Genomic DNA, 27,717 nt, shown 5'->3' with positions numbered 1-27,717 from the left:
TTTGCCAGGTACTGACGTTAGACTTACCGGTCTGTAATTGCCGGGATCACCTCCAGAGCCCTTTTTAAATATTGGCGTTACATTAGCTATCTTCCAGTCATTGGGTACAGAAACTGATTTAAAGGACAGGTTACAAACCATAGTTAATAGTTTCGCAATTTCACATTTGAGTTCTTTCAGAACTCTTGGGTGAATGCCATCTGGTCCCGGTGACTTGTTATTGTTCAGTTTATCAATTAATTCCAAAACCTCCTCTAGTGACACTTCAATCTGTGACAATTCCTCAGATTTGTCACTACAAAGGACGGCTCAGGTTTGGGAATCTCCCTAACATCCTCAGCCATGAAGACTGAAGCAAAGAATTCATTTAGTTTCTCCGCAATGACTTTATCGTCTCCTAGTGTCCCCCACTGGTTGTTTAGCAGGCTTCCTGCTTCTGATGTACTTAAAAAACATTTTGTTATTACTTTCTGAATTTTTGGCTAGCTGTTCTTCAAACTTCTTTTTGGCTTTTCTTATTACTTTTGACACTTCAACTGATGATCAACAATCCTTCTTGCTCTGTGGCCCTGTTACACAACCCATCCAATCAACAAAGACAGGTGAAAGGAGCAAGTATATGCAGTGTATGTATGTGCATTTATTATATCTGTATACAGAAAGACAAAATATAAATTATAACACACACATTTCAATATATATTATCCTTATAATAATATGTAAATGTATTATATACATGTATGTTTGTATGTTAATGAAATAGTTCCTGAGATTGTTGGATACTGTCTGAAGCCAACCATATAAATAAAAGAACTATTTACCCGAGGGTAATTTCTTTTTAATGCTGTCACTGACCTCAGGGTCATTTGATAGTTCTATTAATATATGGTCTGTTGCCTGAACCATGAAAGATGGGTCAAATTTAAAAGTATGGAATCATTTCCCAAAATGATGTGTCAAGACTATTTTTATCTATTTTAAATTATTAAAAAAAAAATTGTAGATAATTTTGCCAAATGTAAATTTTAGTATTTTTATGGACTACAGTTTAGTAATGGTAATCACATCTATTCCTTACAATGTTTTTTGTACTGAGAAAGGCAAACATTTTATAATATATGTTTTTATAATATATGTTTTATAATTTTATTTTATAATTGTATATATATTTATATTTTATATTTATATTAATATAATATATGTTTATGTATAGAAATAAAGTATTTCAATCCCTCTGGAGATTGACTAAGTGAAAATAATTAAGATTCTAATCAGAAACAAATACCATTCTGAATATCCAGGGAATAAATTGGCAACTACAGAAGTTACACTGAAGTTAGATAACCAGAACTGGAGGACAGATATGACTATATTTAACAGAGTACTCCTTACACATCAACAGCTTGATTCTGCCACCATTACCTACACTAAGGGTACGTCTTCACTTACCGGAGGGTCCGGCGGCAGGCAATCAATGTTCTGGGATCGATTTATTGCGTCTGGTTAAGACGCGATAAATCGATCCCGGATCGATCCCGGAAGTGCTCGCCGTTGACGCCGGTACTCCAGCTCGTGAAGAGGAGTACGTGGCATCGACGGGGGAGCCTTCCTGCCGCGTCTGGACCCGCGGTAAGTTCAGACTAAGGTACTTCAAATTCAGCTACGTTATTAACGTAGCTGAATTTGCGTACCTTAGTCCGAAGTAGGGGCTTGGGGGGGACCAGGCCTAAGCAGTACCTTATTAACTACCTGATCATGAAACGCATTACTCACAAATGTAAGGCATGGGACCAGTCTAGTGTATGTAAAGTTAAGCTTGTGAATATATATATATTTTTTTTTGCAGGACTGGGGCCTCAGTGAGTAGTGTGATTGATTTTGATAGGTATAATCAGCCTTAGCACAAGGCAAAAAATCAGGCCCAAATTGAATACTGGGAGATAAATATGGATAGTAAAGAAAATGTAACTGAAAAATTTTAAATGGCAGCTAGTTGCACAATCTACCAAGGAGAAAAAGGTTAAGAAATGCATGCACATAACAACTACTGTGCAAAATCTACAAAACAAATCATATTCTTATTCCTATAAAGCTCTCTAGTAAACAGGAGCTCAACAGGCGCATTCCACTTTTCTGTCACCTTCAGTGAACTGCTTCTTTTCCAGACTTCTTGTTTCAGAAGAAACTTATGGAATAAGAAGTTTGCCTTTCAGAACAGAAAATTTAAATAGAAGCATCCAGCTCCAACTACTGGATGGGGGACAATCACATTCTCCTTTTGACACCCTTCTAAGCAACTCAAAAAGAGTAATAGATTTCAAGTTGGGAAATTAGTGAGTAAAATGTATTATCTCATACATATAAATGAGATGACTATTCTCAGCCTTTGGAAAAGAACTAACTTAGTATCTATTTAGTATTGGATACATTCAATATTGCAACAAGGGCAGTGGAAGGACTGTGATACAGTAGGTCTTTTTCTTTTCTAACTTTGTGGGTACATATGAACCACATGTTCAACTCAACATACAGGAGTTTAGCCACCTAACTCTCTAGCGTTAACAAATAGCATGCTTGACTAGATACAAATTATCTGCCCCAAAAGAGTCCTTTTCTACAGAAATATGCATTATTTCATGCCTTTACAAGAATAAATCTATCACGGACATAAGATTCTACTGATGTTTAACAACAATATGGCACGTACAAAAGAACCAAAAAGAAAGGAAAGCGTGAAACACTGAGAAACCTCCCTCTTCCTTAACAAAACATATGGAATATACTGACATCTCTTTTATGAGAGATGACCTGAAATGCACATAGTTAAGATAGGACATTACCAGTGACACCTTCAAAAGAAGTGAAACAAACATCATCTAAGGTAAACTGAAATTATATCATCTGAGTTACACACCTAGAAAGGAGAGAGAGATAATTTACCTTTTTATGGAGGGCATGAAATTCACTATACCTCTTTTCAACAAAATGTTTTCTTCCACTCATCAGCACTTCTATCTTAAAGACCTGTAAAAATATCAATTAAAAAAAGATTAATTTCACCCTCTCAAAACATTCAGTCATCTAGCACATTAATTTTGTGACCATGATGTATTTCATTCCTTTAATTACAGTAGCTGATCCCCCAAAATCCAGAAGACTCAGGAGACACTGGAGTACAACATTGATTAATGAGGACTCTGACTAAATGCTCCGCTAATAAGTTTGTTCAGCAAACACATTTAAAGGCAATTAAGTTTTGGGGCTTTTCTTAATCTTTAGCTTTTAATATACACTAATAATCCTTGACAGAAATTATTTCACATGACTGAAGGGAGAAGAAAACAAAGTGGCAGTGACAACATATACAGAGCAAATACAAGGATTCTGTTTCTCTCTCTCATACAATGCTGCATGGTAACAGCCACACATATGTACAATATGTTCCTCATGACAGAAGTCGTATGTCTTCTACAACAGAAGAGAAATAAATGTAATCAGTACATTGTAGGTTAATTTCTTCCTAACCTGCATATTCATCTCTAGTCTCAGCTGGGCTTGTTCTACTGTTTACACCATGGGAAAAAATGTGATAAAGACTCATTTTCTTTGCATGATACATATGACAGCTTTTGCTGCTGCCTGTGGAAGGTTGAAAGGCCAGACAAAGAAGCTCTCTCGATCCACTAATTAGTAGCCACTAACATGACATTTTCTTGATTCTCAGGTCACTGGATCAAGTTCTGAGGGCAAGTGATGAGAAATATTTTGAAATGCTTGTGAAAACATGGTCTGTTAAAGGAAGACAAGATCAGTAGAAAAGCAATGTGAAGAACGGTGTCTGCTGTTTCCAACAGTTCTTACACATGTTCTGTTTTGTTTAGGAAATACTGGAAGTAATTATCCCCAGGATGGAGAGAGGCTATACTAAACAACAGTATATTACATAAGGACCCAGATTTTGGCCCACTCTACTGTCCTTTAAAATGAGTTTGGAAACAGTGTTCACACTCAGATCCAGATAAAATGATTTCTATCAGAGTTTGGCCAGCTAGGATGGATCAGACGAAGCTAGTCAGGAGGGAGTTGGAACCTGTTTTTCAGTGTACGGTGGGTACTCTGCTAGAACGTGTTTTTTAAACATGATTCAAATATGCAATGATTCTTACTGGTTGGCCAAACATGTTAAAAGACAATTTAGTTAGAATCCTACTGAAGCCAAGTTAAACATGGGCTTTAATTTGGTTTGAGCCATAATATGGATAGATCCATAGTGAAGGCAATATTTAGCAGGGCAACTTCACTATATACTGATGTTCATTATAACCAGAATTAGTTTGTACATTATAATCCATTGAAACAATTTGGGATTTCATTCTACTTCACTATAACAGGAGTTTTACTATATCCAAGTCACTTTGAAGAGCTTAACCCATTTTTTGGCTACCAGAAACTCTGTCCCCAGAAATGATTTGCTCCTGGCAAAGCTTCAAGACATCAGCAGGCATATTTTGCAAATTCACAGCTGTAAATGAAATGATATGTATGGAGAAAGGTTTTAAAAGATCAATTTAAAGTTAGCTGCTAATTTAACACATTTTAATTTCTAAGCTATAAACACTGTACCTTTTAAAATGAAAAGTAGCAGGGTGGGAAATCCTGTCTATATAATGTGCACATAAGTCAGTTTCAATTAATTGCACCACTTCACCAAAGTAGCATTTCTTTCAGAGAGCATTCCAGAAATACAAGAGACAAAATACTTTTGAATATGAAGAAAATGAATCATCTTTAGATAGGAAGAACTCTGGAGAATTAAGTGGCTGAGAAAATTGGATACTGGAATATGAACCTGATCAGTTCGGTAGTGATCAAAAGTCATTACCTTTTAATTGCGGTGGTGATCTATATAAAATGAATGGATAGTCTCCATTCAGTTAGGAGTGACTCATGTCTATGTCACACACATGCAAAAAAATTGTCTCAATTGGCATGCTGGTTAGCAGCCTCAACATATAAACTAAGGAAGGAATGAACATGAAGACTAAACAACATTCCAGGTGAGGGCTGAGGCATATTGGTGGGGAAGTTTAAGCTGCTGCTCCCTGGGTAGTACAAGTCCCCAGGGCTGTCCATCAGACAACTTTCATGAGAATTACAAATTCATGTAAGTCAAGTTATGCCCTCAGTCACACACATGAAACTTCAGTGAAGTAAATCTGTTTCCCTTTGAAGTCAGTAGGGTTGAATGGTTCTTACAGGAGGTCAAATTTTGACCCAAGGTGGGGGGGAAAAGGAAATGAAAAGCTCTGGGCGGACTGTTTTTTCAGTGCATATATCTGTTTTATCCCCAACTGATCTATGTTTCAGAACTAGTTTATGAACTATGTAAATAGTTCCAGGGCCTCAGAATCGGTATTTCATTTTTAAGCTCATATTTTCTCACCAGGGAAGAAACAGGAACGTTTTAATAACTATGCATATAATTATTGGGAACAAGGAGGCTGCATCCATCAGTTGCAGAATAGAGTAGCTGGTAGCTTTCATAGAGGCTATAAGAGATTTGCCTCAACGGTATCTGTGCATGATGATGCTGTCATTTCTGCTACAATGAAATCTGCTGCCTTCACATCATCTGTTACTTACACCAATATGCAGGTTTAAATGTTAATAATGGGAACATATACAGTGGATGTTACAGCTCAAGTGCACTGATTTCATTAATGCAGTAGCCTAAAAGTCTAAAAGACACACAGTGCATCTTCTCATGTATTAAAATGAAATAAATTCAGAAATTACTTTTCTCCCTTCCCCATAACTGGCATTTCTGAGCCTAGTCATTGTAGCACCTATGTTGCAAAAATGTAAAGTAATTTGTGATTCTGTTAGTGTTATAGCAGTCAAATGTAGGAGTATATAAAAGTTTTCATCCTGCTTCCATAAATGTTTTAACAATCCCCAAAGGTCTACAAGTTAAATATTTTGCTTAAACGTAAAATAAAGTTTGAGCAAAGCACCCCATAAAGCAGGAATTAAGCTGAAAAAACAGAAAAAACGTATTGTACTTATGAGTATTGATTGTTAATTTTCTTCACTGAGGTTGCAGAAGTTCCAATCTTATCTCATCATCATTTACTAGATCACTACTCACAATCTTAGCACAGAGATGAGTTTTGTGTCACTATTTTCAACAAGGGTGTAGCGATGTATATGTGTGAGAGAGAGAAATCTGTGTATAAAGGAAGGGTGGAATCTCCTAACAGACACAAAATTCCTAGCGAAGTCTGACAATAATTTAACTGAGCAATTACAGGCACTGACAGAAAAACAATGTGAGGAAACTCATGCACCAAGATGAAAGTGCCAAAATAAAGAAGGAAGAATTACGGACAAAATTGTAACAGTGCAAGGAAATTACTTTTCTATGTAAGAATGTTCACATTCTGTTGAACAGATAACTCTGAACAGACATATCACTTTTTTATATGTGAGATATAGCTAAATGCCCTGAGAATGAAAAATGTAATAATTAATCATGGAGTCAGACAACTAATGCTGCTCTTACAACAGACAGAAGTTATACTTACAGTGAATGATCCACATTTAGTCTTGGCTAGGGCAAGAAGTACAGTAGGTTTACAGTGATGTTACTGTGTCCTTTATTAAATGCACCAGGTAGAAGGCTACCCACCCATAAATGCTGCCACAAAATAAAATGTATCCTTTCTCTCTAGTACCACAACAAAAGCCTGCTCAACCATTATCAAAGCTGTTTGCACAAAGTTTAATGCAGGAGTGATTGTCCAACACAATTTAATCTGTGCAAAACAAAGAGTGGGATGAACAGCTCTGAATCTGAAGTCAGAGTACGAGATGCATATCTTTCTGCAACTGAAATTGTCATCTCTGCCAAAAAAGATGACAGTCCAACTCATCATCAAAATTTTGGGGTGGAAGAGCTGGAATCTATTAAATTAAATGCTGTTTTAAGAACTCATTGTAGGACATCCTAACAAAGTTGGACACATCTACATAACTACCTCTCTTTAAAATTAATTTAAAAAAATGCAATAATAATACAAGTTACAAATTAGTAAGACACCAACCGTTTCCCTTTTATAGTTTTTATAGAATAGTGGCCCAATTCTTGGTTCCCCATTGGCCCCATTACACTCCGCTGGTGCAGCATAAAGTGGCCATAAATGGGGTTTCTCAGACAACACAGAGCTGTCAGAATGGGTCTCCACTGGCTCTCAGCTCACTGCATTGCCAAAATTCTCAGTTATCACAAAGGGAGCACTGCAGCCGTATTGCAAGCTAAAATAGCCCTAAGGTTGCTCTAGCTTACACCAAGGAGCACTGAGTACAGGAATGGAAAATCAGATTCAAGGTGATGCAAATCCCTTTCTCCCTTCAACCTTTCCCCCAATACCAGTGAAAGTAAACTGTGTGTTTACCACTCTCCTCTTATTGGTGATACAAAGGTGACTATTTCCAATACCACCAACTCCTTCTATATACTGCTCCCATCTAAATCAATGGGACTGGAACAAGGATCAGAGGTCTGTACTTTAAGTTGTCCAAGATGAAAAAAATCCAACTCAGCCTTTTACATAAAATTGTTTACAAAAGTTGAGACAAATACATTTGTACAAACTGGGTTGTATAGGTTAAAAGAACCATGATAAGACATATTCCAGGCTCCCGGTAACAAGTAATGGGTTGATATGACAATGAGATAAACATTTCTCCAGAAATGGGAGAAAATGTTTAAAGTTGACATAATCAAAATGTATTTTAATTGGTTCATGTTAATGCTAAACGGTTGTCATCATTTTTGGACATTGTTTATCTGGGTTTCACTGAAAGAGAGTGGTAGGGGTGACAGCTGGACTGGAAGGAGAAAACTCCACCTTTCCATCTCTTCTTGGACCCTGGGATCTACCTTGACACCTTTGGGCCTTTATCTTCTTGATCCTGAAAGGCATCCTGACCAGACTGGGCTAGAGAGAGGGAACTGATGACATCGTCAAATATTTGCAATATGAAACTTAGGTTCCTGTACTTACCCCACCCCTGTGACTTTTTCCTTCCCTGCCATATTTCTTCTCTTTCCTCTCTCTCTTTTTTGCCTTCTAACAGCAGTCTGGCTTAGCCAGACAAGACAGCATCTTTTGCAGCACTGCTGTGAGCCCGTGACCACTGAGGTTGCAAAAAGCAATGTCCTAAACCAGAGGTTCTCAACCATTTTCTTTCTGAGCCTCCCTCCCCACAATGTGCTATAAAAGCTCTACAGCCCACCTGAGACACAATAACTGATTTTCTACATATAAAAGCCAGGGCGCCATTAGTGGGCAGCATTAGGGGGTAGCTAGTAGGGCAATTGCCTGGGGCCCCGTATGCCGGGGGACCCACACGAAGCTACATTGCTCAGGCTTCAGCTTCAGCCCCAGGTGGCGGAGCTCAGGGACCTGGACTTCAGACCCATGTGGTGGGGCTTTGGCTTTCTGTCCTGGGCCCCAGCGAGTCTAATGCTGGCCTTGCTTGGAGGCCCCCCTAAAACCTGCTTGAGGCCCCCGGACCTCTGGTTGAGAACCACTGCCCTAAACAGCATGACATTGTTTACCAAGCCCCATAGAGGCTGGTATGACCAAACATTATACCCATGTTTCCCCAGCAGTGATGGTGCTGACTTTTAATTGCAACAGAGACAGAAGCTCCATTTTCTATTTTTGATGTTCTTTTCTGTCCCATTTTGTGTGCGTTTGTCTTATTTTATCTTCAAGGAAATGGGACTGGACTTTTACAACAGCAAAACAGCAGCAACTACAGCTGCACACCATCTCAACTAACTTCTTTAATTTTCCCTCAAAAGGACAGTTAATACCAACTGCCCAACAATAGTTTTTCCCTATACAAACAGTCTATAGCTAAAGGAAAGGGAATAAAGTATATTCTTAATCTTACTTAAACCCAGGGGTGGCCAACCTGTGGCTCTGGAGCCACATGCCACTCTTTAGACGTTAATATGTGGCTCCTTATACATGTACCGACTCCAGGGCTGGAGCTACAGGTGCCAACTTTCCAATGTGCCAGGGGGTGCTCACTGCTCAACCCCTGCCCCTGCCCGAGGCCCTGCCCCCACTCCACCCCTTCTCCCCCCCTCTGAACCTGCTATGCCCTCGCTCCTCCCTCTTCCCCCTCCGAGCCTCCTGCACGCCACAAAACAGCTGATTGGGAGGTGCTGACCCGGGGCTGCTGGTGGGCGGGAGACACTGGGAGCAGGGGCGGAGTGCTGCTGATGTATTACTGTGGCTCCTTGGCAATGTACATTGGTAAATTCTGGCTCCTTCTCAGGCTCAGGTTGGCCACCCCTGCTTAAACCATTTGAAATATGAAGTGTTAACTGTTTTTCTTTCTTTTCCTGTATCTTTAATAAAAAGCTAAAATGATTGTTAATCATTGGCTGTTACAATACGAGTGAACCAGAGATAACCTGATGCAAAACCACACTTAACTATGTACCAGTGAACATGAGTTTTATTCACATATTATCGCTTGTTGGGCCAGACACATCTCCTTTTCCACACAACAGGAAGAGACATGGACAGATTGGAGGGGTTAGCAGGTCGTTAACAATGTTACTATTTCATAACAAATTCTATTTAATTTTGGTGTAAGGAAATACACTGTTCAAGACAGAAATTTTAGTTGTCCAAGATGAGGAAATATACAGGTATTATACACATATCTAAACTGCACAATATTTTTAAGTAGAATTAGTTTGTATGCATTCATATGCATTGTATAATATATATTTTAATACTTTATAAACTATATAAATTTGTACAAACAACCTTTCAGTAGAGGGACAGATTTGTAGCATCCTGGTTTAGAATTTGTACAAGATGAGGAGAGTTATACAAAAACCAGAAGCACTGAGGAGAAATTTACAAAAGTCATATTCCTATAAGGGCTGAGCTTACCCATACCATTTAATGTATGACTTACAGAAATAAATACATCCCTTTAAAAGTCTCAGCATGCTTGACAGACTTTTTGACTGAGGAATAGCTAATGCATTCAGATCTCAAGCAGCTCAACCTTAAACCTTTGTTATGGCCATATGGAAGAAATTCCAGAACAACTGAAATGGCAGCTACGGTCCATGAAGCACTAATAGGATTTCCACATGTTTAGTGTTTCATTAATGTTCAGACAATGGCACATTTTCTCAGGTTCAGTTGGGCTATCCTCACTGCAAAACCAGGGTGTGTAGGTGGAACCAGAGTTGGTTTTATACCTAGACTGCATTTAACTGATCCTGGGGCAAACCAGGGGCTGAGCCAATCACAAGCATAAATAACAGCAGTTGCATGGCTGCTCTAGCATATACGTAGCTGCATATAGGTACAGCACCCAATACAATGGATCCTGGTCCATAACTGAGGCTCCTAGGCACAACAGTAATACAAATAAATAATCACACAAGTACAGCAGCTGGGGTTTTTTTTTGGGGGGGGGGGTTATATACTTATTATTATTATTTGTATTAGGTATTTTTATTATGATATTGTTTGGTCCAGAATCAAAACACAAGGAGGTATATCACAGAAAACTGTTCTGTTAATTCATGGGAAATAAATGTATTCAAATCGCTCCCAATTCTATGAAGCAATCAATGGACACTGACCAGGAGGAACATTCTTATTATTTCTAACAATATAATAAATTAATTGTTATCTTTAACTCTAAATCCAACAAAAAGGCTTTGTTGTCTTTAAAATTCCCTTGACAAATCCATATTATCACAATGCTACCCTGACTGAAATTCTGTGATAAGAATGTTTTAAAATATTCTGGCATTTAAAACATTCACAAATGTGTCTTCTACTTCAAATCTTAACTTAAAACCCATTTCTTTTATTTAACCTTCAGGTCACTGATCTAAGACTCCTACGCCAGCCTATAATTTTGTATTCACACCAAATTAGACTGTAATCTCTTTAAGGCAGGGACCTGTCTAAAAAAAGTTTTGTAAAGTACCTTATACACCAACGGCATAATAAAATAATTATGGATATTCTTTGTATCATGCTCTTTTCCAATATCAACTTCCTCATCCACAAAACAGACTGGTACCTGCAGTGATTATGTACAAAAGCCACAGGACTCTGGGGCAATCTTTGTAAAGATGGCCTTTAAGAGAAAGAGGTAGAACAATATATGTTCCTTGTGGTATCCCAGAGACATTAATTCTCACTAAGCGGGAAACAGTAGGGAGTCTCCCGTGGAACTACCATTGTTACTGCATGAAAAAGCCAGCATATAAGAGCATATAAGAGCCAGCACTCAGGATTTTTTTCCACTCACTTTCACCAATCTTTTTCAAACACATGCTTCATAAATCCCATAGGAACATCTCTGTCATTTCCTGAAAAATAACTTACTTGTCTCTCCTAATTACAAAGCTTCTCCTTGCCAAGGTAATGCAGACTATGGAAATACAGCCAAACTAAGATGCTATAAGATCTGACACTTTTGCTGTTTTTCTAAAGCACAAATGTTGCACAGATACCTTCCTTTTAAAACCCAATTGACACAGCTGTCACCTTTTTTGTCAAGATCCTTAGAAACAAATGTAAACAACAACAATAATGAATAAGTTGAGATATATAGGTCTCAAAGTGCTTTTAGAGTAAGAATTCTAAATTCTGTATTACAAATTGAGCAGGTGAGGCAGACACCGAACTCTTGGATTTCCAAATTATTCCTGTGGTTAAACTGCTCTGATGATAGGGTTGCCAGGCATCCGTTTTTTGATCGGAATGCACAGTCGAAAAGGAATCCTGGCAGCTCCGGTTGGCACTGCCAACCGGGTTGTTAAAAGTTGGGTCAGTGACACAGCAGGGGCCCGGGGCTAAGGCAGGCTCCCTGACTGCTCTAGCTCCACGTGGCTCCCGGAAGCACGCGCCAGGTCCTTGCAGCCCCTAGGCACATGGGCAGCCGGGGAGGCTCCGCGCACTGCCCCTGCCGCAGGCTCCGCAGCTCCCATTGGCCAGGAAACATGACCAATGGGAGCTGCGGGGGCAGCGCCTGTGGGCACGAGGCACCTGTGGAGCCTCGCTGGCCACCCATGCACTTAGGGGCTGCAGGGACCTGGCGGCTGCTTCCTGGGAGCCCAACCATCTGCCCCGGTCCTGAGTCCCCTCCTTCACCCCAAACCCCTCATCCCTGGCCCCACCCTTGAGCGCACACCCCCAGCCAGAGCCCTCCAGTCCAGTGAAAGTGAGTGAGGGTGGGGGACAGCGAGTGACAGAGGGAGGAGGGATGGAGTGAACGGGGGTGGTGCCTCAGACAAGGGACGGGGCAGAGATGTTCAGTTTTGTGCGATTAGAAAGTTGGTAACCCTATCTGATGAGAGATACTAAAAGTATGCATCTTGCAATACTCTCATACTGATCTAAATGTCTGTTGAAAATAATGAACTATTTCAGAGCAAGTGACATAGAATATAAAACAAGCATCTGTTCATTCCTTTGGGGCTTTATGAATAACCAGTACAACTTCAAATTTAAAGAAATGCCCTTTCAAAGAGTTACTCAACTCTGCCTCTTTCAAGCCCTACTATACTCAACTCTACAATGACACAGCAATCTTCACTTATGTCTGTCAGAAGTAGTGACAGACAGGGTTTATTTCAAACGGTACAGAAACCAATATCAGATTATGTTTATTGCATAGAGGTAGTCTATTTTTCTGATGCTTGTGCTGATTTTATTAGGTATCCCATTTCAAAGCAACAGATTACAAGTATTTCCAACCCAGATTTCTCTGCCCATTTAGCAGTATGCATTTTGCTTTTCTTAAAACTCAGTACATAATGAGCAAGATAAATAACAGCATCATAACTTCAGATAAATGTTTTTTCCAAATCAGACCTCAGTTACCGTAATTCATGAAAATCAATTCCAGCTAGGCAGACCCCTGAAAGTGAGTTGCACAGGTTTCAGATACACTCTCTTGTTGGCCACAACTATTCTATTCTCAGTGCTGTTCAATGTAGTATCTGAGCATTTTCCAGTAGTGCATTAAATGATGTGATTAACAATTGTCCTGTGTTTGTTCTCTCCCTCCTTCCCCCCCTAAGAGAAGAAATGTGTGCAGTGGAGTGTCTTGTTTTAGTAAGGTGGGAGGTGTTTTTATTGTTTTTATTTTGCTCTGTATTTTGTTAACTTGTTTTTTAATATACATGTTAATATGTAGTCATGTTAGAGAAACCAAGATCAAAGAAGTGCATCTTGCACTTGGAGTGGTGGTGAGATCTGTGATTATCCTTAGTTCCTCGGGGAGTTCATTCCACAGTTTCAGAACAAAACCCCAAGAAAGTGCCATCTCCTGCGTAGATGAGATTTACCCTTATTGTAAAGAGTTGAAGGAAGACTTCCAGGCATCAAACCCAGTCAAGCCTGCTGAGTATTTATGGTTGATACACAGGGTGCTGTTGCCCTGGGCATGGTCTGAGAGTGGGAGAATCATGGGATTCCACCCCACAACAGGTGAAGGCAAGAGGCCTACTACCAGGGTGGGGTGTACTTAGAGAGACCAGAGAGGAGTCAAATGTGCAGCAGATTAACCCTGCAACTGTGACACTCACGTTAAACAAGTCCCTAGAAACATCACCTGACCTTGCTGTTTACAAACTTCAAGTTTCTGTGCCACTAGGGCACTTTTGGAATGTCTAGGAGATTTCCAGCAGTCAAATATAAGAAAAACATTTGCTCTGGTCCAATTAGTGTCTCCATGATGCAGAATGGGATTCCCTGAAACTAGCTGGGTGGAGTATGGGTACTCTCACTGTAGTTAGAAGTATTCCTTTGCTTCCAGACCATCTGACTTATCTACATTACACCTGTTTTCCTCACTTTGGACAGTTGGATGACTTTTTGGAGACTCTCTAGATTAGGCTGTCAAGGACTTTGATAAGAATGGGGTCTCAGTTTTTTTCAACAAAAAACTCTGAATTGCACCAACTTTGCATTCCTTTACTAGAGTTTATGTAGGTGCAGTGTTCTCATCATGTGTTTAAAATCCTGCTGAACTAAACAACAATTAATTTCCTCTATTAGAGAGGAAGAGGATCAAGGACATTCTACATATATCATGATAGGCTTCTGATCAAATCAGAGCCCTCAAGTAAAGCTCAGGTCCAAGTGATTCAGTGCACAGCAGATGAACATCACAGGCTAATGGTTCATGTATGTAATTCACAAAAGATATTAAGATGCGTTTTAGGAACTTCTTTCAGTAATGGTACCATCCTCTCTTCTCACAGATGAAGGAAAGCAGGAAGCAGTACTTTACATAGTATTGCATCTTCTGGCCATTAGAGTGCTAGCTTTGCTGCCATCTTTAGAAATATTTCAAGGGAATTGTTTTTACTTCAGTGCCCAGAAATCTGGAGGAGCTCAACCAGTACTTGAACTCCATTAGTTAAGTCCATTCTTGACACTTCTGAATGAAGTCTGCGCAGACAGCAATTTTAAAAAAATCAGTAAATCCCAGAATCTTTACCACCTTAGTGGATTTACAGTGCTCTTACCTCTCTGCTTCTGTTAATCAGTGTAATTAGAATACTTGATGTCTGCACTGGGGTCTGCCCTTCATCTCTAATGTTGTGCCTAGCTCTTTTAGCTTGCATGTGGAACTAGAGTATTTAAAAAATAAAGGTGGCAGAGACAGATGCTTTGTAGAAAGAAGGGATTTTCAGTCTCCCGCACTTGAACAACTGACTCATGTGAGCTCCAGACTAGCTTGAGCAGAGTCAATAGTGAATTGGTGATTACATCTACTTTAATTCATAGATCTTATGGTTAACCTACTAAGTCCGCCACCTGATTTCATAACCAATAGGCTTGTGGTTGACTAGAAGGTTCTCTCTCTCCTCCTGGAACATAAGCCCTCCTTTTTCCATTAGTGAAACAAAATAAATATAAAAACTTGAATAAATAAAGTGAACTAACCTTAAAGATGCATCTGTTCTGACACTCTGATTTTGTACATTTTTTAAATTTCCCTTATCATTCTCATCTTCCATCTTGCAGAAATGGCTGCAAAGTGCTATTCTGTTGTTAGGGGCCAGACAGTCTCATTCTTACTCCCAATACTTGGAAAGGAACCAACCTCTACTGAGAGAAGGTCCTGAAAAAGATGACTGGCACAGTGAAGAGAGAAAGACCCCACTATGGTAAACTAAGGATTTCTTTTTTTTTCTTTTTTTTTGAGGGGGGAGGGAGGAAGGGGCGGATTTCAGGGAATAGAATAATTTGAATAAACATTCATTTCCATGACGGTCTTTTGTCAAAGCAGAAGAAACGCTGGAAGTTGCATAAACAGCAAAGAGAGTAGCAGGGGAATGGGCCTAAACTATATAACTTCTAATTGCTTGCTGCCACCTGTCATTCGTGACTAAGGCCAGGTTTACATGAGGACCACTTTCCTGGCACAGGAATACCACTCTACTATACAAGCAAAGCACTTATTCCAGCCCTCACCGAGTGAGATAAACTATACTGGTATAAGCTCAGTTGACTCATTATAACTATACTAAGGATTTTTGCCAGCATAGCTATGTCTGTCAGGGATCACCTCTTCATACCCCTCACCAACACAGACATGCTGGCAGACTGTCATACATAGTGTAGACCTGGCCTAAGAGTGCAAGATGAACTCCATGTTAGTGGGGAGTAAGGATTCTGACCCAAGAACAAATGAAGACTGATTTAGTTCCACAAAATGTGAATGTGGTGGAGAGTTAGGAGAGAAGAGAGGGAAAACATTTTCTTATGAATAAGGTAGAGAGCCAAAATATAAGGCATATTAAATAGATAGAACAAATTCTCTTCTGGCATAACACAGTTGACTTTAGTGGAGTTATGCCAGCTGAGAATTTGGTACAGCTGAGAATTTGGTACACACACATATCAATCTTCTCCTAGAAAAAAAGAAAATGTAAATGGCTTGTCAGGATTCCAGTGAGTGTATTTATGATAAGGCCATATTTTCTTGGAAGCAAAACCAGCTGAAATATTAAAATAATGACTTTGCACTACAGGATGTGCAATTCAAGTGTCATTTCAGCAATTCTACGGTGTGGGAATGAATGCCCTATCAGAGGTATGACCTATCAGAGACTGGTGCACTCTTTATAATTTTGAAGACTACAAAACTGATTTAGTGAAAATTACATTAATTTGTAACTGTCCTCCTGAGGTACGTCTACACAGCAATTAAAGACCTGCAGCTGGCCCAGGTCAGCTGATTCAGGCTTATGGGACTTGGGCTGTGGGGCTGTAAAATTGCTGTGGACAGGTTCGGGCCAGGTCCCAGGGTCTGCAGCCCAAGCTGGAAACTCTACAAAGCAATTTTTAGCCCTGCAGCCCAAGCCCCACAAACCCAAGTCAGCTGACCCAAGGGTCTTTTATTGCAGTGTAGACGTACCCTTGGTGATTCAGCTACAAAGGCAAGTACTGCGTAACTAAATGCAAAGATGTAAATGAAATCATGTTAAGTATTGTACCACCACCACATTTCAACATGTAGTTTTAAATTATGAACAGCTCTGATGCTGAATCACTGTTGAAAGCAAAGAAAAATGTGCACACAGCTGGCCGAAGTGACAGGTAACAGAGGAATGAAAAACTCTGCTGTATGTTTTATTGCTGCCTGTCGCTAGAATTGCAGATAATAAAACACACCAGTCTCTTCAAATGCTAACTGGAAGCGTCAAAGTCAAAAGATATCAGTCATAGGCATAAAATCTACACCTGCCACATTCTCAAAATAACAAAAACCAAAAGACACCAGTCTATCAGAAGCACAAAATTCAGGAAAACAAATTTAAAAAAACGATTGCTTCTTTCAATATGGCTTGAGTTCTCTAAAAATAGTAATAAGAAAAATAAAAGAAAATTTCTAAGGGAGGCATTATGAGAAGACAACATCCAGAATGTTAAAAATTAAGTTTCTAAAGTTAGGTTCCTAAATTAATCTTTAAGGATTTAAAGAAGTGATCTGGTTTTGGGAGGTGCTGACCAACTTCCTTTTGGAGATGACAATGCTCAACACCTCCAGATATTAGATCACTTCTTTAGATGCATAAATATGGATTTAGGTTCAAAACTTTAGGCTCCCATATTTGAAAATTTTGGCCAGCATCTCTAGAAACAGAAATAAGGACAAGTAACATGAACAGCTGTTCTGCCCTCATTCCCATACTTCCAAGTTTCATGGATCTCTCTCATCTGTCTCATTAACTTCATGGAAAATAACATCCCATCTACACAAACCACATTTGAACCTCGATGTTTTCCTCTTTCTCTTGGCTTTTGTAGAAAAAGACAAGTTTTTCTAACTTTTATCTGCATGAAACATTGCCATAAATTAATAAAAAAGATATTTTCTTTGTAATTACAAAGGCCTCATTATTAAGAGATGTTACAATCTCCTTCTGAGTAAGCAGGAGTATAAACTCCACGCTACTGGCTTCAGGCAGCTCTCTTGCCTCCGGACCCCGAGCCGCCGGCCGGGCACTTCCCCTCCTGGGCTCCAGCTGTTCTGCTCCAGCGGCGGCAAGGGGGCTGCCCGAAGCCGGTAGCGCTGGCTCGGGCAGCTTGGCTCTTAAACAGAGCCGAAGAGTCAGGGGAGGAGCAGAGCAGCCGGAGCCCGGGAGAGGAAGTGCCTGGCCGGGGGCGCAGGGTCCGGAGGCAAGGGGGCTGCCCGAAGCCCGAGCACTACCGGCTTCATGGTTTGCCGGGCAGCCTCCAGACCCTGTGCCCCCGGCTGGGCGCTTCCCCTCCCGGGCTCCAGCTGTGCTGGGGAAGCGCCGGCTGGGGGCGCAGGGTCTGGAGGCTGCCCGACAAACCGTGAAGCTGGTAGCGCTTGGGCAGCCCTTTTCGCGTGGCTAGGAGGGAGGAGGGGGAGTTAGGGCGGGGACTTTGGGGAATGGGCGGGGAATGGGCGGAGTTGGTTGGGGAAGGGGCGGAGTTGGGGCGGGGTCGGGGGTGGGAAAGGGGCGGGGCGGGGCCAGGGCCCCGTGGAGTGTCCTCTTTTTTTTATTTTTTAAATATGGTAACCCTAGTTTAGATGAATCAACTTTAAATACACACACACACACACACAAACACACACACACACAAAAGCTGTTCACTGCTGGGTGGAAACTCGACTTGCCTTGTGTTATCCCCTGGATAGAGGGGAGCTGCTATTCTATCCCCCACTATCCCTCTTCCTCCCTAGACAGGATAGACAGTTGCTCCAACTCAAGCAGTCTCTTGCCACTCCACTACGTTCATTTGCATCCATATTTCCTTCCCTTATCCCTGACAGTCTCCTACCCATCACATTCTCCTTCTCAGTCACCTCATTCTCTTGACACATGGGTCTGGTCCAGCCCAAACATGATATTGCTATTTTTAACTAACTTAGACATCTTGATAATTACATTTGAAATACTGAGTTAATTTAATAAAATGTATTACAGGTGGGGTTGGTAGTATTGTATATAATTGAGATTATCTAACATTTTCCATTATAAGACCCTGTTTTCAGTTGCTTGTAATTTTGCCAAGCTTTAACAATTTGGGCTTAAATTTTCCGTGCTGGCTGCCTGACTCAGACTTAAATATTTTTGGAAAGTTTCTGCTAAAATAGTTCAGCCATTCCTAAGAACACAGTTAGAGATAAATACGTTGTTTTGCCCATGTTAAAAATTTCTTACAACCGTGTTCTCAAGACCATGCTTTGGAGCAGAGACTTTGGGGGCAGAAGGGTGGAATTACTCTGGTGTTAGGGATGTGCCTTTTGCATGAAAATCCACCCAAATTTAGCCACAGCATAAGCCTCTGAAAAATCACAGTTTGCATATGCTCAGTAGAGGTTTGTTAGATGCTGGTAGCATTGTTCTCCAAAGATTCTGTCTGCACTAAGCATGATCCATCCCCACAGAACAGCTCCCACATGCTGACTGGACCGACCATATGCTGTCCCCACAAAGCAGCTGAGTACGCTTCATTCCAGAGCTGCAGGGGCTGAGCAGGACTTTTCCAGTAACTGCATCATCTGGACACCAGGAGTCGCTCAGATGCTAGGCATCAGAACTGAGAGTAGAGAAACTGTCTCTTATGTGCTCCCAGTACATGCTCCTTCCTCTGCCACTTTAGGGGAAGAGAAGGTAGCCTTTCTTGAATACCAAGGGGCAAGGAATGGGAAGAGGAGGACAGGAATAGGGTAGGAGGTGTAGACTGTGGGAGAATACAAACAGAAGAAAGAGTGACACACCTGGGGACATGTGGGAGTGACACTAGAGGAGAAGAGTAGAAGAGGGCAGGCTGGAAGATGATAGCCAACTACTGCTATCAGTAATCCTTAAATCAAGTGATAGATGTCTATGCTGTGGATCTAAAAAACTTCAATCCTGCTGATGACCTGTGCCAGGAGTCAACATGGTTCCACATGATGGAATTTCTATTTTTTTTAGTTTGCTTTTTAAATTTTTTTAGGTGATTACATTCATAAAATGTTAAAAGAACATTATGGTTTCAAATTCAAGCACTCAAAGGTTAGGAAATACCAGAATTAAAGTTGCCTGTGCAACTTTAATTCAGCCTTCCCTTGTGCATATACATTATGATACAATATTTATTTAATTACTTGATCACACACTATTTTTTCCACAGGATCCCTGCCTCATTCAGTGCACAGGATGGTGCTCAGCACTGTGTAATTAAGGAGGCTTCTGTCTACAAGACCTTGCCTCAGTTGTTGCAGAAGTTGAAAGATGCACAGTGAACAAGGCAGGGGATTGCAGATAGGGAAAGAATGGTCTCATGACTAAGGCCACTGAACGACAAACTGGAGAACTGGATTCGGCCCCTGAACGTACCACAAAAGTTCTATTTTATGCTAGGCAATCACTTACCTCAATCTCTTCAGAAGTGGTCACTGTGTGTGTTCCTAATTTTCTATGTGACCAACTTGAGACAGTTAGGGCCTGATTTGAAGAAGTGCTGAATACCCTATGCTTGGAACTAAGAGCTATGAAAATGCTAAGTAAAATCAAGCCCTACGTGTCTTAAGACGGACACCCAAAATTAGAGGGCACTTGAAAATTTTGGCCTTAACCTCTGTGTCCCAGATCCTTATCTGTAAAATAGGGATAATGCCACCACATAATTCACAGAAGAACTGTAAAGATTAATTAATTAATGTTTGTGAAACAATCAGATACTATGTGCATCCTTAATATTGGCATTTCCTACCTTCTGTTTGACACTGCAGTGTAGGGGTTTTTTATGTAATTTCTATTCAAAAGAAAGTCATAATCTCCTTTTGTATATATCCTAGGTACAAAGATCCCATATCATTATTATCTCTTCGAAAGCTGGACAGACATGTCAGTGCTAGAGCCTTGCAGCCCTGACAAAACATCTCTACAGCATGAATCACTGTCGTTCTACATGTGGATTCAGCATTTTCCAATCTCTTCTTTTAGGGCACGTTAAAAGGGAGAAAAAGAGCTGTTCCAAGAGATTTTGTATCGACTCCCCCACAAATAAAGAGACTCTACATTACATGATAGATCATAATCAGGTAATTTGTACCTCTGCTATAACAGAAGAACAATGGTCTCAAGAAAAGGTTTTGACTTGAAAAATCATGAGCCACTTCAGAGGTGGTTATTTTAACTACTGTTTTCCAAGATCTGATGACATACGTTCAGATGCTACACTACTGAAAATCAATACTATTTATATTTAAGGCATTCTTAAAATTTTGTACGAGGAAAATAATGTCATTTTGGTCATAACTTTTTTCTCACTGCATTTATAGGGTAATACTGAATGTATCTGTACTTTTACTAGCTATCCAATTGGAATTAATTCCTCCCATTATTCTGTAAGGGCAGAAGAAATAAAATGACCCAATTTAGTACGCTGTATGGATGAAAAACTAAAAGAAACCACACTGCAGATTATTTTTTTTTCCATTTCTACATTACAAGTTAACTTTTTCAGCTCCTGGCTTTTTTCTAAAAACTTGCCAGTTATCTCTCTCCACACTAAATCATAGTAGCACAGTAGATATGAAAATAACAACTCTAACAGTAATCTGTATTCTGTTTAAATGGTCTTGGAGGAAGGTATAAGACGTCTCTGTGGTTGCTACTACTGTGACATGAGAATATGGTTAACAAAAGAGTTTGAGGAAAACTAGGACTGGTTTGGCTTTAGAGAGTTGTTAATCTCTCATTATCTCTTAACACACAGGAACTGTAAAGTCTCTTCTCCAACTACATCAATACAACACTCCACAAAATATGCAGTTTGTAAAACCTATTTTAATAGCAGGTAGCTGTTACAGTGTTCATTTCTAGACCATTGGGTCAAATCCAGCAAGGTTCAGCAGTGACAAACTGTTACCATTCAACAGCTGTTTGGTGTCTAATTAAAGATGGTTGGAAAACAGTTTTCTCCTTCCACAGAAAATGCTGATGAAAACAAATATATATTTTTAATCAAAATTTTTAGCAGAAAGTTTCCAATTTTTCATCCAAAAATATAAACCCCCTAAAATGAAAACTTAGGTTTTTGGCCAAAAACTGTCAAAAGCCAAAACTATTTTGTCTGAAAATGAAAAATTGATTTTTTTTGAGAAAACAAGGCCACTTTCCACACACACAAAATTTGAAAGTCAAAAACCAAAATATTTTTGAGAAAGAAAGAAAGAAAGAAAGAAAGAAAGAAAGAAAGAAAGAAAGAAAGAAAGAAAGAAATTTTTTTGACCTGCCCTAGTTTCAATCTATTTCTCTGTGGAGAAATGAGTACATCACAAAGACCACCACCACAATTGGCACAGTAGCTGATAGTCTCATCAGAGACCAATGAGAGCAAGGAGAGTAAATGCTCTAGTGATATATGGTCCTTCAAGCCAGGAGCAATGTGGAGAAACCGACACTGCTGCCTCCTGTATTGTAGTTGCTTTTTTAGATAACTAGTAGACTACCTGAGTCTCCATTTAAATACAACAAAAACAATTCCATCATCATCACAGCAGTTCACTCTTAAACAAAAAAGAAAGGCAGATAAAGATAGCTACACCTCTACCTCAATATAACGCTGTCCTCGGGAGACAAAAAATCTTACCGCGTTATAGGTGAAACCGTGTTATATCGAACTTGCTTTGATCCACCGGAGTGTGCAGCCCCGCTCCCCCGGAGCACTGCTTTACCGTGTTATATCTGAATTCGTGTTATATTGGGTCACGTTATATTGGGGTAGAGGTGTACTTCAAATGCAAAATAATATGCACGAATAAGCAGAATTACCAAAAAAGCCCACACGAAAAATAATTTTTAAAGTTTTGAATGCCTTTATATTTTCCCTGAAAATAAACTAATTAAGAAACTAGACAATTTTATAAGGACAAGCAAATCACTACAAGACACAACTGCTATGAGTATCCATATATTAAGTGATGAACACTCAGTCTCGAGTGAGATTGCTTGTATGTACCAAGAAGAATGTAGCTATTTAAGACCTTATGAAACATATATGTAAAGCATTTAATTAGGGAAATAATGGCATATACATCTGAAAATCTTCAGGTGATTTTTCGGTTTGTTTTAAGAGTCCCTAAAACATTTTTTGGATGGAGAAGCATTGTGTCACAGTAATAACTGAACCAATATCCAAATATTCTTTTCTATTCCACCTATCTAGTGTAGATTGTCTTACACTGCTGTCATAATGGAATCACTGTGAGGCCAATCCTAGCCGACATTTTTCTGACTGATTTTTCTGGGTATTTTTGTTCAGTCCAACATTTGGTGTTTTTTCATTTAAAGATATTTCCACTTCATTAACACAATTAAATACTTTCTAGCTTCTTTGTTAGTGCCAAAGACAAAATTCAGACTTAAAAAATTCAAATGACTTGCATCCAAATCAGATTTGTATTGTCCCTTCTCAAGATACCTATTTACATGAAATCTCTTATAGTTTCTCAGCTTCTAGAAAATGCAGATGCCACTGCACATCAAGCCTATGTTTGCCTCTTTGCACAGACAGTCCAAAACAGTTTTCTTGATCTGTTTCAACTTGAAATGTTGTCAATATATGGATTGTCTTGCTTTCTAATTCAGTGAAAAATCTAGTTTTCCATTAGTCTGTACCTTTCTAATTTTCGATACAGCTTTACTAAATGTAATTATTAAAGGCAGATTCAAGAAAGCAATTACTGAACTACTGGTTTGTATCTCTGAAGTCTTAATAAACAAAAAGAAGTTGTAGTGACAGAAACAGTGCAATTTTTTTAAACTAGAGCAGGTGACTATATATATCTCAGATATATAAAAAGAGAATACACCATGAAGTGGTGTGGAATAGAGGAGTAACCAGCATGTATTTGGGATGGCCACATCACTGATGGCCGCACACGCCATCCCAAACAAGTGTTAATCTATACCACACCTCAATGTATTCATTATATGCCATCTTTTATTTTAGATACAGTCCTAAAGACGTGTTTAAAAAAATATTTTAATAAGACTGGGACTTTGGGGGGAAGAAGTGGCGTGTTTTGTTTGGAGATGTCTGGTAGGATATTTTGGGGAGGTGGAGTATTTTATGAGAACATGATGAACTGTGAGATATCTGATCTTCTCTTGTCACTGATTCATAGGCAAAAACTGGGCCTCAGACCAAGGTAACTGGGAGGAAAATTCCACAGGAAACACTTCTCTGGCAAAAAGTAGCCTGCACTACAGACAAGCAAAAGAAGCTACAACTCAGCCCCTTCCCAGCTGCTGTACCAGCCACAGTGCCCCTCACACTTGACCTGGAGTGCAGCTTGGCAGGACAATTATGTCCAGATTATGGAATTTGTGTATTTAGCCTTAAAAAGAAACCTGTGAGTGAAATCCTGGCCAAACTGAAGTCAATGGCAAAACTCACATTGACTTCAGTGAGGCCAGGATTTCACTCTAGATGTTTAGGGATGGTTTCCCTAAACATACTCTATCATGATTTAAATATTGTTTTGGATGCTGTATTGTTGTAGCCATGTTGGTCCCAGGATTTAGGGAGACAAGGTGGGTGAGGCAATATTTTTCATTGGACAAACTTCTGTTGGTGAGACAGACAAGCTTTCGAGCTTCCCTTCTCTTCATGTGTCATTATATAATGCCTGCATCTGTAACTTTCACTCCATGCATCTGAAGAAGTGAGGTTTTTAACCCATGAAAGCTTATGCCCAAATAAATTGGTTAGTCTTTAAGGTGCCACCGGACTCCTTGTTGTTTTTGTGGATACAGACTAACACGGCTACCCCCTGATACTTCCGAGCTTAGCCACCTTGTGTATGTCAAATAACTTGTCAGTTTATTTATTGGGAGAAGAACACTATCTTATTTGCAAACAAATAGTAGCGCTATCTGTCAGATGTTGTGTCAGTGACCCACTAACTGGAAAGCAATTTTCTGATTTTAAAGAAGACTCTACTTTTATGTTTTCCATTGAGGTTCTTTTTATCTATCATAAAACATACCCATGTTTTTCAGTCTCACCTGTCCCCAAACAGTAAATGAATTTAAATCTGAAAAGTATAGGTGTCATTACTTCGTTAAATTATAGATTTAAAGCACTAATCTAGTTTCTGTAGCACACATAACTAATTAATAATAATATTAATGGTAGATAAATGCTGACCAGATGCTTGTCACTATACAAGACAAAGATAAAAGCAGTAGCTACCTGAAGAATTCACCATCTAAAGAGAGAGGCAGATAAGACCAGATGCACAGGGAAATGGAGAAAGTGATTAATTTGGCATATTTTGAATGGGTTGTTTTTGTGTATTTTCATCCCTCTTCTCTTAAAAGTTGCAATGGAGAAGGTAAGGGGTAGGGTGTGTGGGCCATGAGGAAGTAGTGAGTAGATGCTGAATACCTGTTGCACTGACAGCCTAATCCAAATCCCACTGAAGTCAATAGAAGTCTTGACTTTAATGGGTTTTGAATCAGGCTCTGGGATTGGCAAGTCAATTCCATGAATGGGGGCAGCACAAAGAATGGCCTGAAAAGTACAAAGTATTGAACAATGTCCACATGATAGATACATAAAGATCTTTAAAAAAAAAATGATGTACCCTTTGAAAGACAAGTGGTCCTTTAAAAAAAAAATCACATTTTAAAATAATATACTTACTGTGGCTGTTCTGATAGATTATTATTTATTTTTATATTAAGGTAGTGTTTAGAAGTCTAAACCACAACGGAGCTCATTGTGATAAGCACTGTACAAGCACAAAGTAATAGAGAGTCCTTGCTCCAAAGAGTTTACACATTACATAGATAAAACAAAGGGTAGGAGGGGAAAACGGAGAGGTGACTTGACTAAGGTGACACAGCAGGTCAGAGGCAGGGCTGGAAACACAGCACTGGTCTTCTGATTCCTAATCCAGTTTTCTCTCTTCTCGACATCGCTAGATTATTAAAACAAAGGATTCTAACGTTCTAAATGTTATTTTATAATTTATGTTTACTTTTTTCTTTTTAGACAAAAGTACAGTGTACAGTGAAACTAGACCTCTTTAGTCAGGTTCATTTTTTATTTTGAGTTGAATTTTTACTTTTCCCAATCTAGCACAATGTTATAAAGATAGGTTGCAAGCACCACAAAGGAATGATTAAATCCACACCTCTATCCAAAACAACAACAAACAAACAAACAAAATCAAGACAATATTATTAGAACTATTTACATGAAATTTATCTAGATTAAACCACCCACTCCAAGACAACCCCAGCAACTTAATCTGGGACCGGTACTGTAGTGTTTCTGTAAGGACAAGAAGAGCCTTTCTGTTCCACAACGGAATGCCTGCCATCGACCACCTATAAATCCAGTCCTGAAATCTGCTGAGCATCCTCAGTTCCCACCAGCATCCATGACAGCTGAAGGCACTCAGCACTTTGCAATATCAAGTCCAACCAAATAAAAACAATTTTACCCAAATGAAAGTTACATATTTCATCTAGCGTTCACAGTTGCTGAAAAGCAAATAATTCTTCCTGCTACTCTTGTTTATCACATGTATTTGTGAGCTTTGACAGTTACTAGTTTTAAACAATTTTACAAGGTTTAAAAAATACCACTCACTCAGTTTGATCCCACGATTAATTATTAAACAAATAAGTTCAGCAGCACTTTGAAAGAGTATACCAGAATGGCATGTTGGCTCATAATATTGATTCATATTGGGTATACTGCCTAGGAAAATGTTTAAGTATTCATCTGATTTGTGTGAAAGATAGCAGCAAACAGGATATTTGGTTTAATATTAAAAAGGGTGGGGAAAGGTATAATATTGAAGATCATCTTACAACCAAACTTGCTTGAACTAAAGGGAAACTAATTTTAGAGAGTTTTATGGGGGTCTTTTGTTGTGTACTGGTTGTATCCATACAAATAAATATATATAACATATAAAAGCAGTATCTATATATATACTGCTTTTATATGTTATGTTTTCATGAGTTTCTCTCTCCCATAAAATTCACTTTTTTGGTTAATCCTCAATATAAAAGTTTTCAATTCAGCAGGAGTTTCCCCCCAGTGCTTAACCACAAGTCTTGAATTAAATCAATTCAATTATTTTTAAATTAGGGGGAAAAAACAGCAAAAATATTTCCTAGTTTTACACACTTTTGTTGTTCTCCAATATTCAGACTAACTACATTGATTATTTTCGTATCTTCCCCCACAATGATAATTTGAAGAGATAAAAAATTAGTTTAACACACAAAGGTCACAGTGCTTGCAAACTACAAAAACTATCTTTCTCTGCCTTTTTCAATGTCTATTCTGTATTGTGTACGGGCTATGATAATTTTACTGCAGGTTTACAGAAGATGAAAAAAAAAAGTCTCATCTGTAGCACTATCAGATCATTTATACACAGCAGACATCAGCTGTCATTTCTGTCCATTCCACTGGTTTTCCCCCTCCTCCCTTCCCTGCTTAATCTGGGTGAGCTATCAAGTTTCTAGTTTCTGACGTGTATTTACATCACTCAATGACATCTGACAGTAGTGAAAGGCCACAGAAAACTGCTTATTGATCAGAGCAAAACTAGTTGATGGAACAGATGAGGTTGTATCAAAGAAATGCAGCCACACTCAGGTGATGACATTTTGCTCCCCTGTACACGAGTGCTTAATGGAATACAACTTCATTATATCATGCCACTAGTGCTTAAGGCATTGCACAGATTTCATGACTGTTTTGTCTACGTGGTGATGAGGACAATCTATTTGTACTGGTATCAACGTATTACTAACCCAATTTGCTCATGAATACTTGCAAACTACCAGCCAGTGTGTCCCGATGAATGTACCAAGAGACACTGAAGTCTCAATCTTGCCAAAATCTAATTGAGTTGACCTTTTAAAAAAAATAGAATTACCATTTAATGACCAACAGCTACTCAGGAGGGTTCCTTTAGAACTTCTGTAGTAAAGACGTTTTAAAAGGCCATTTTTATGCTTGAGACTGGTGGTGATAACTGATCATTAGTATATCAGAGGTTATTATATTATTCCATAAGAGTCCCTCAAACATTGTTGATTTAAATGCAAAATTGTTATTTGGTACAGGGTCCCAA

The 27,717-nt window shown here is 39.2% G+C and overlaps 1 protein-coding gene across 10 annotated transcripts in view; it reads right to left on the bottom strand.

Annotated features, from left to right (window-relative positions):
• Positions 1-27,717, bottom strand: part of SNX24 (sorting nexin 24) — a 131,661-nt gene that overhangs the window by 60,729 nt on the left and 43,215 nt on the right. For all 10 annotated transcript variants that reach the window (XM_042854635.2, XM_065599284.1, XM_065599281.1 and 7 more), the window contains one exon: positions 2,941-3,024. In XM_042854635.2, coding sequence (XP_042710569.1) covers positions 2,941-3,003 — 63 coding nt within the window. In that variant the 5' untranslated portion in view covers positions 3,004-3,024. The remainder of the gene's footprint in view (positions 1-2,940; positions 3,025-27,717) is intronic.

The sequence above is a fragment of the Chrysemys picta genome, chromosome 6, assembly GCF_011386835.1.
Source record: "Chrysemys picta bellii isolate R12L10 chromosome 6, ASM1138683v2, whole genome shotgun sequence".
In the NCBI taxonomy this organism is placed as follows: Eukaryota; Metazoa; Chordata; order Testudines; family Emydidae; genus Chrysemys; species Chrysemys picta.
This window is presented reverse-complemented; position numbering and strand designations above follow the sequence as displayed.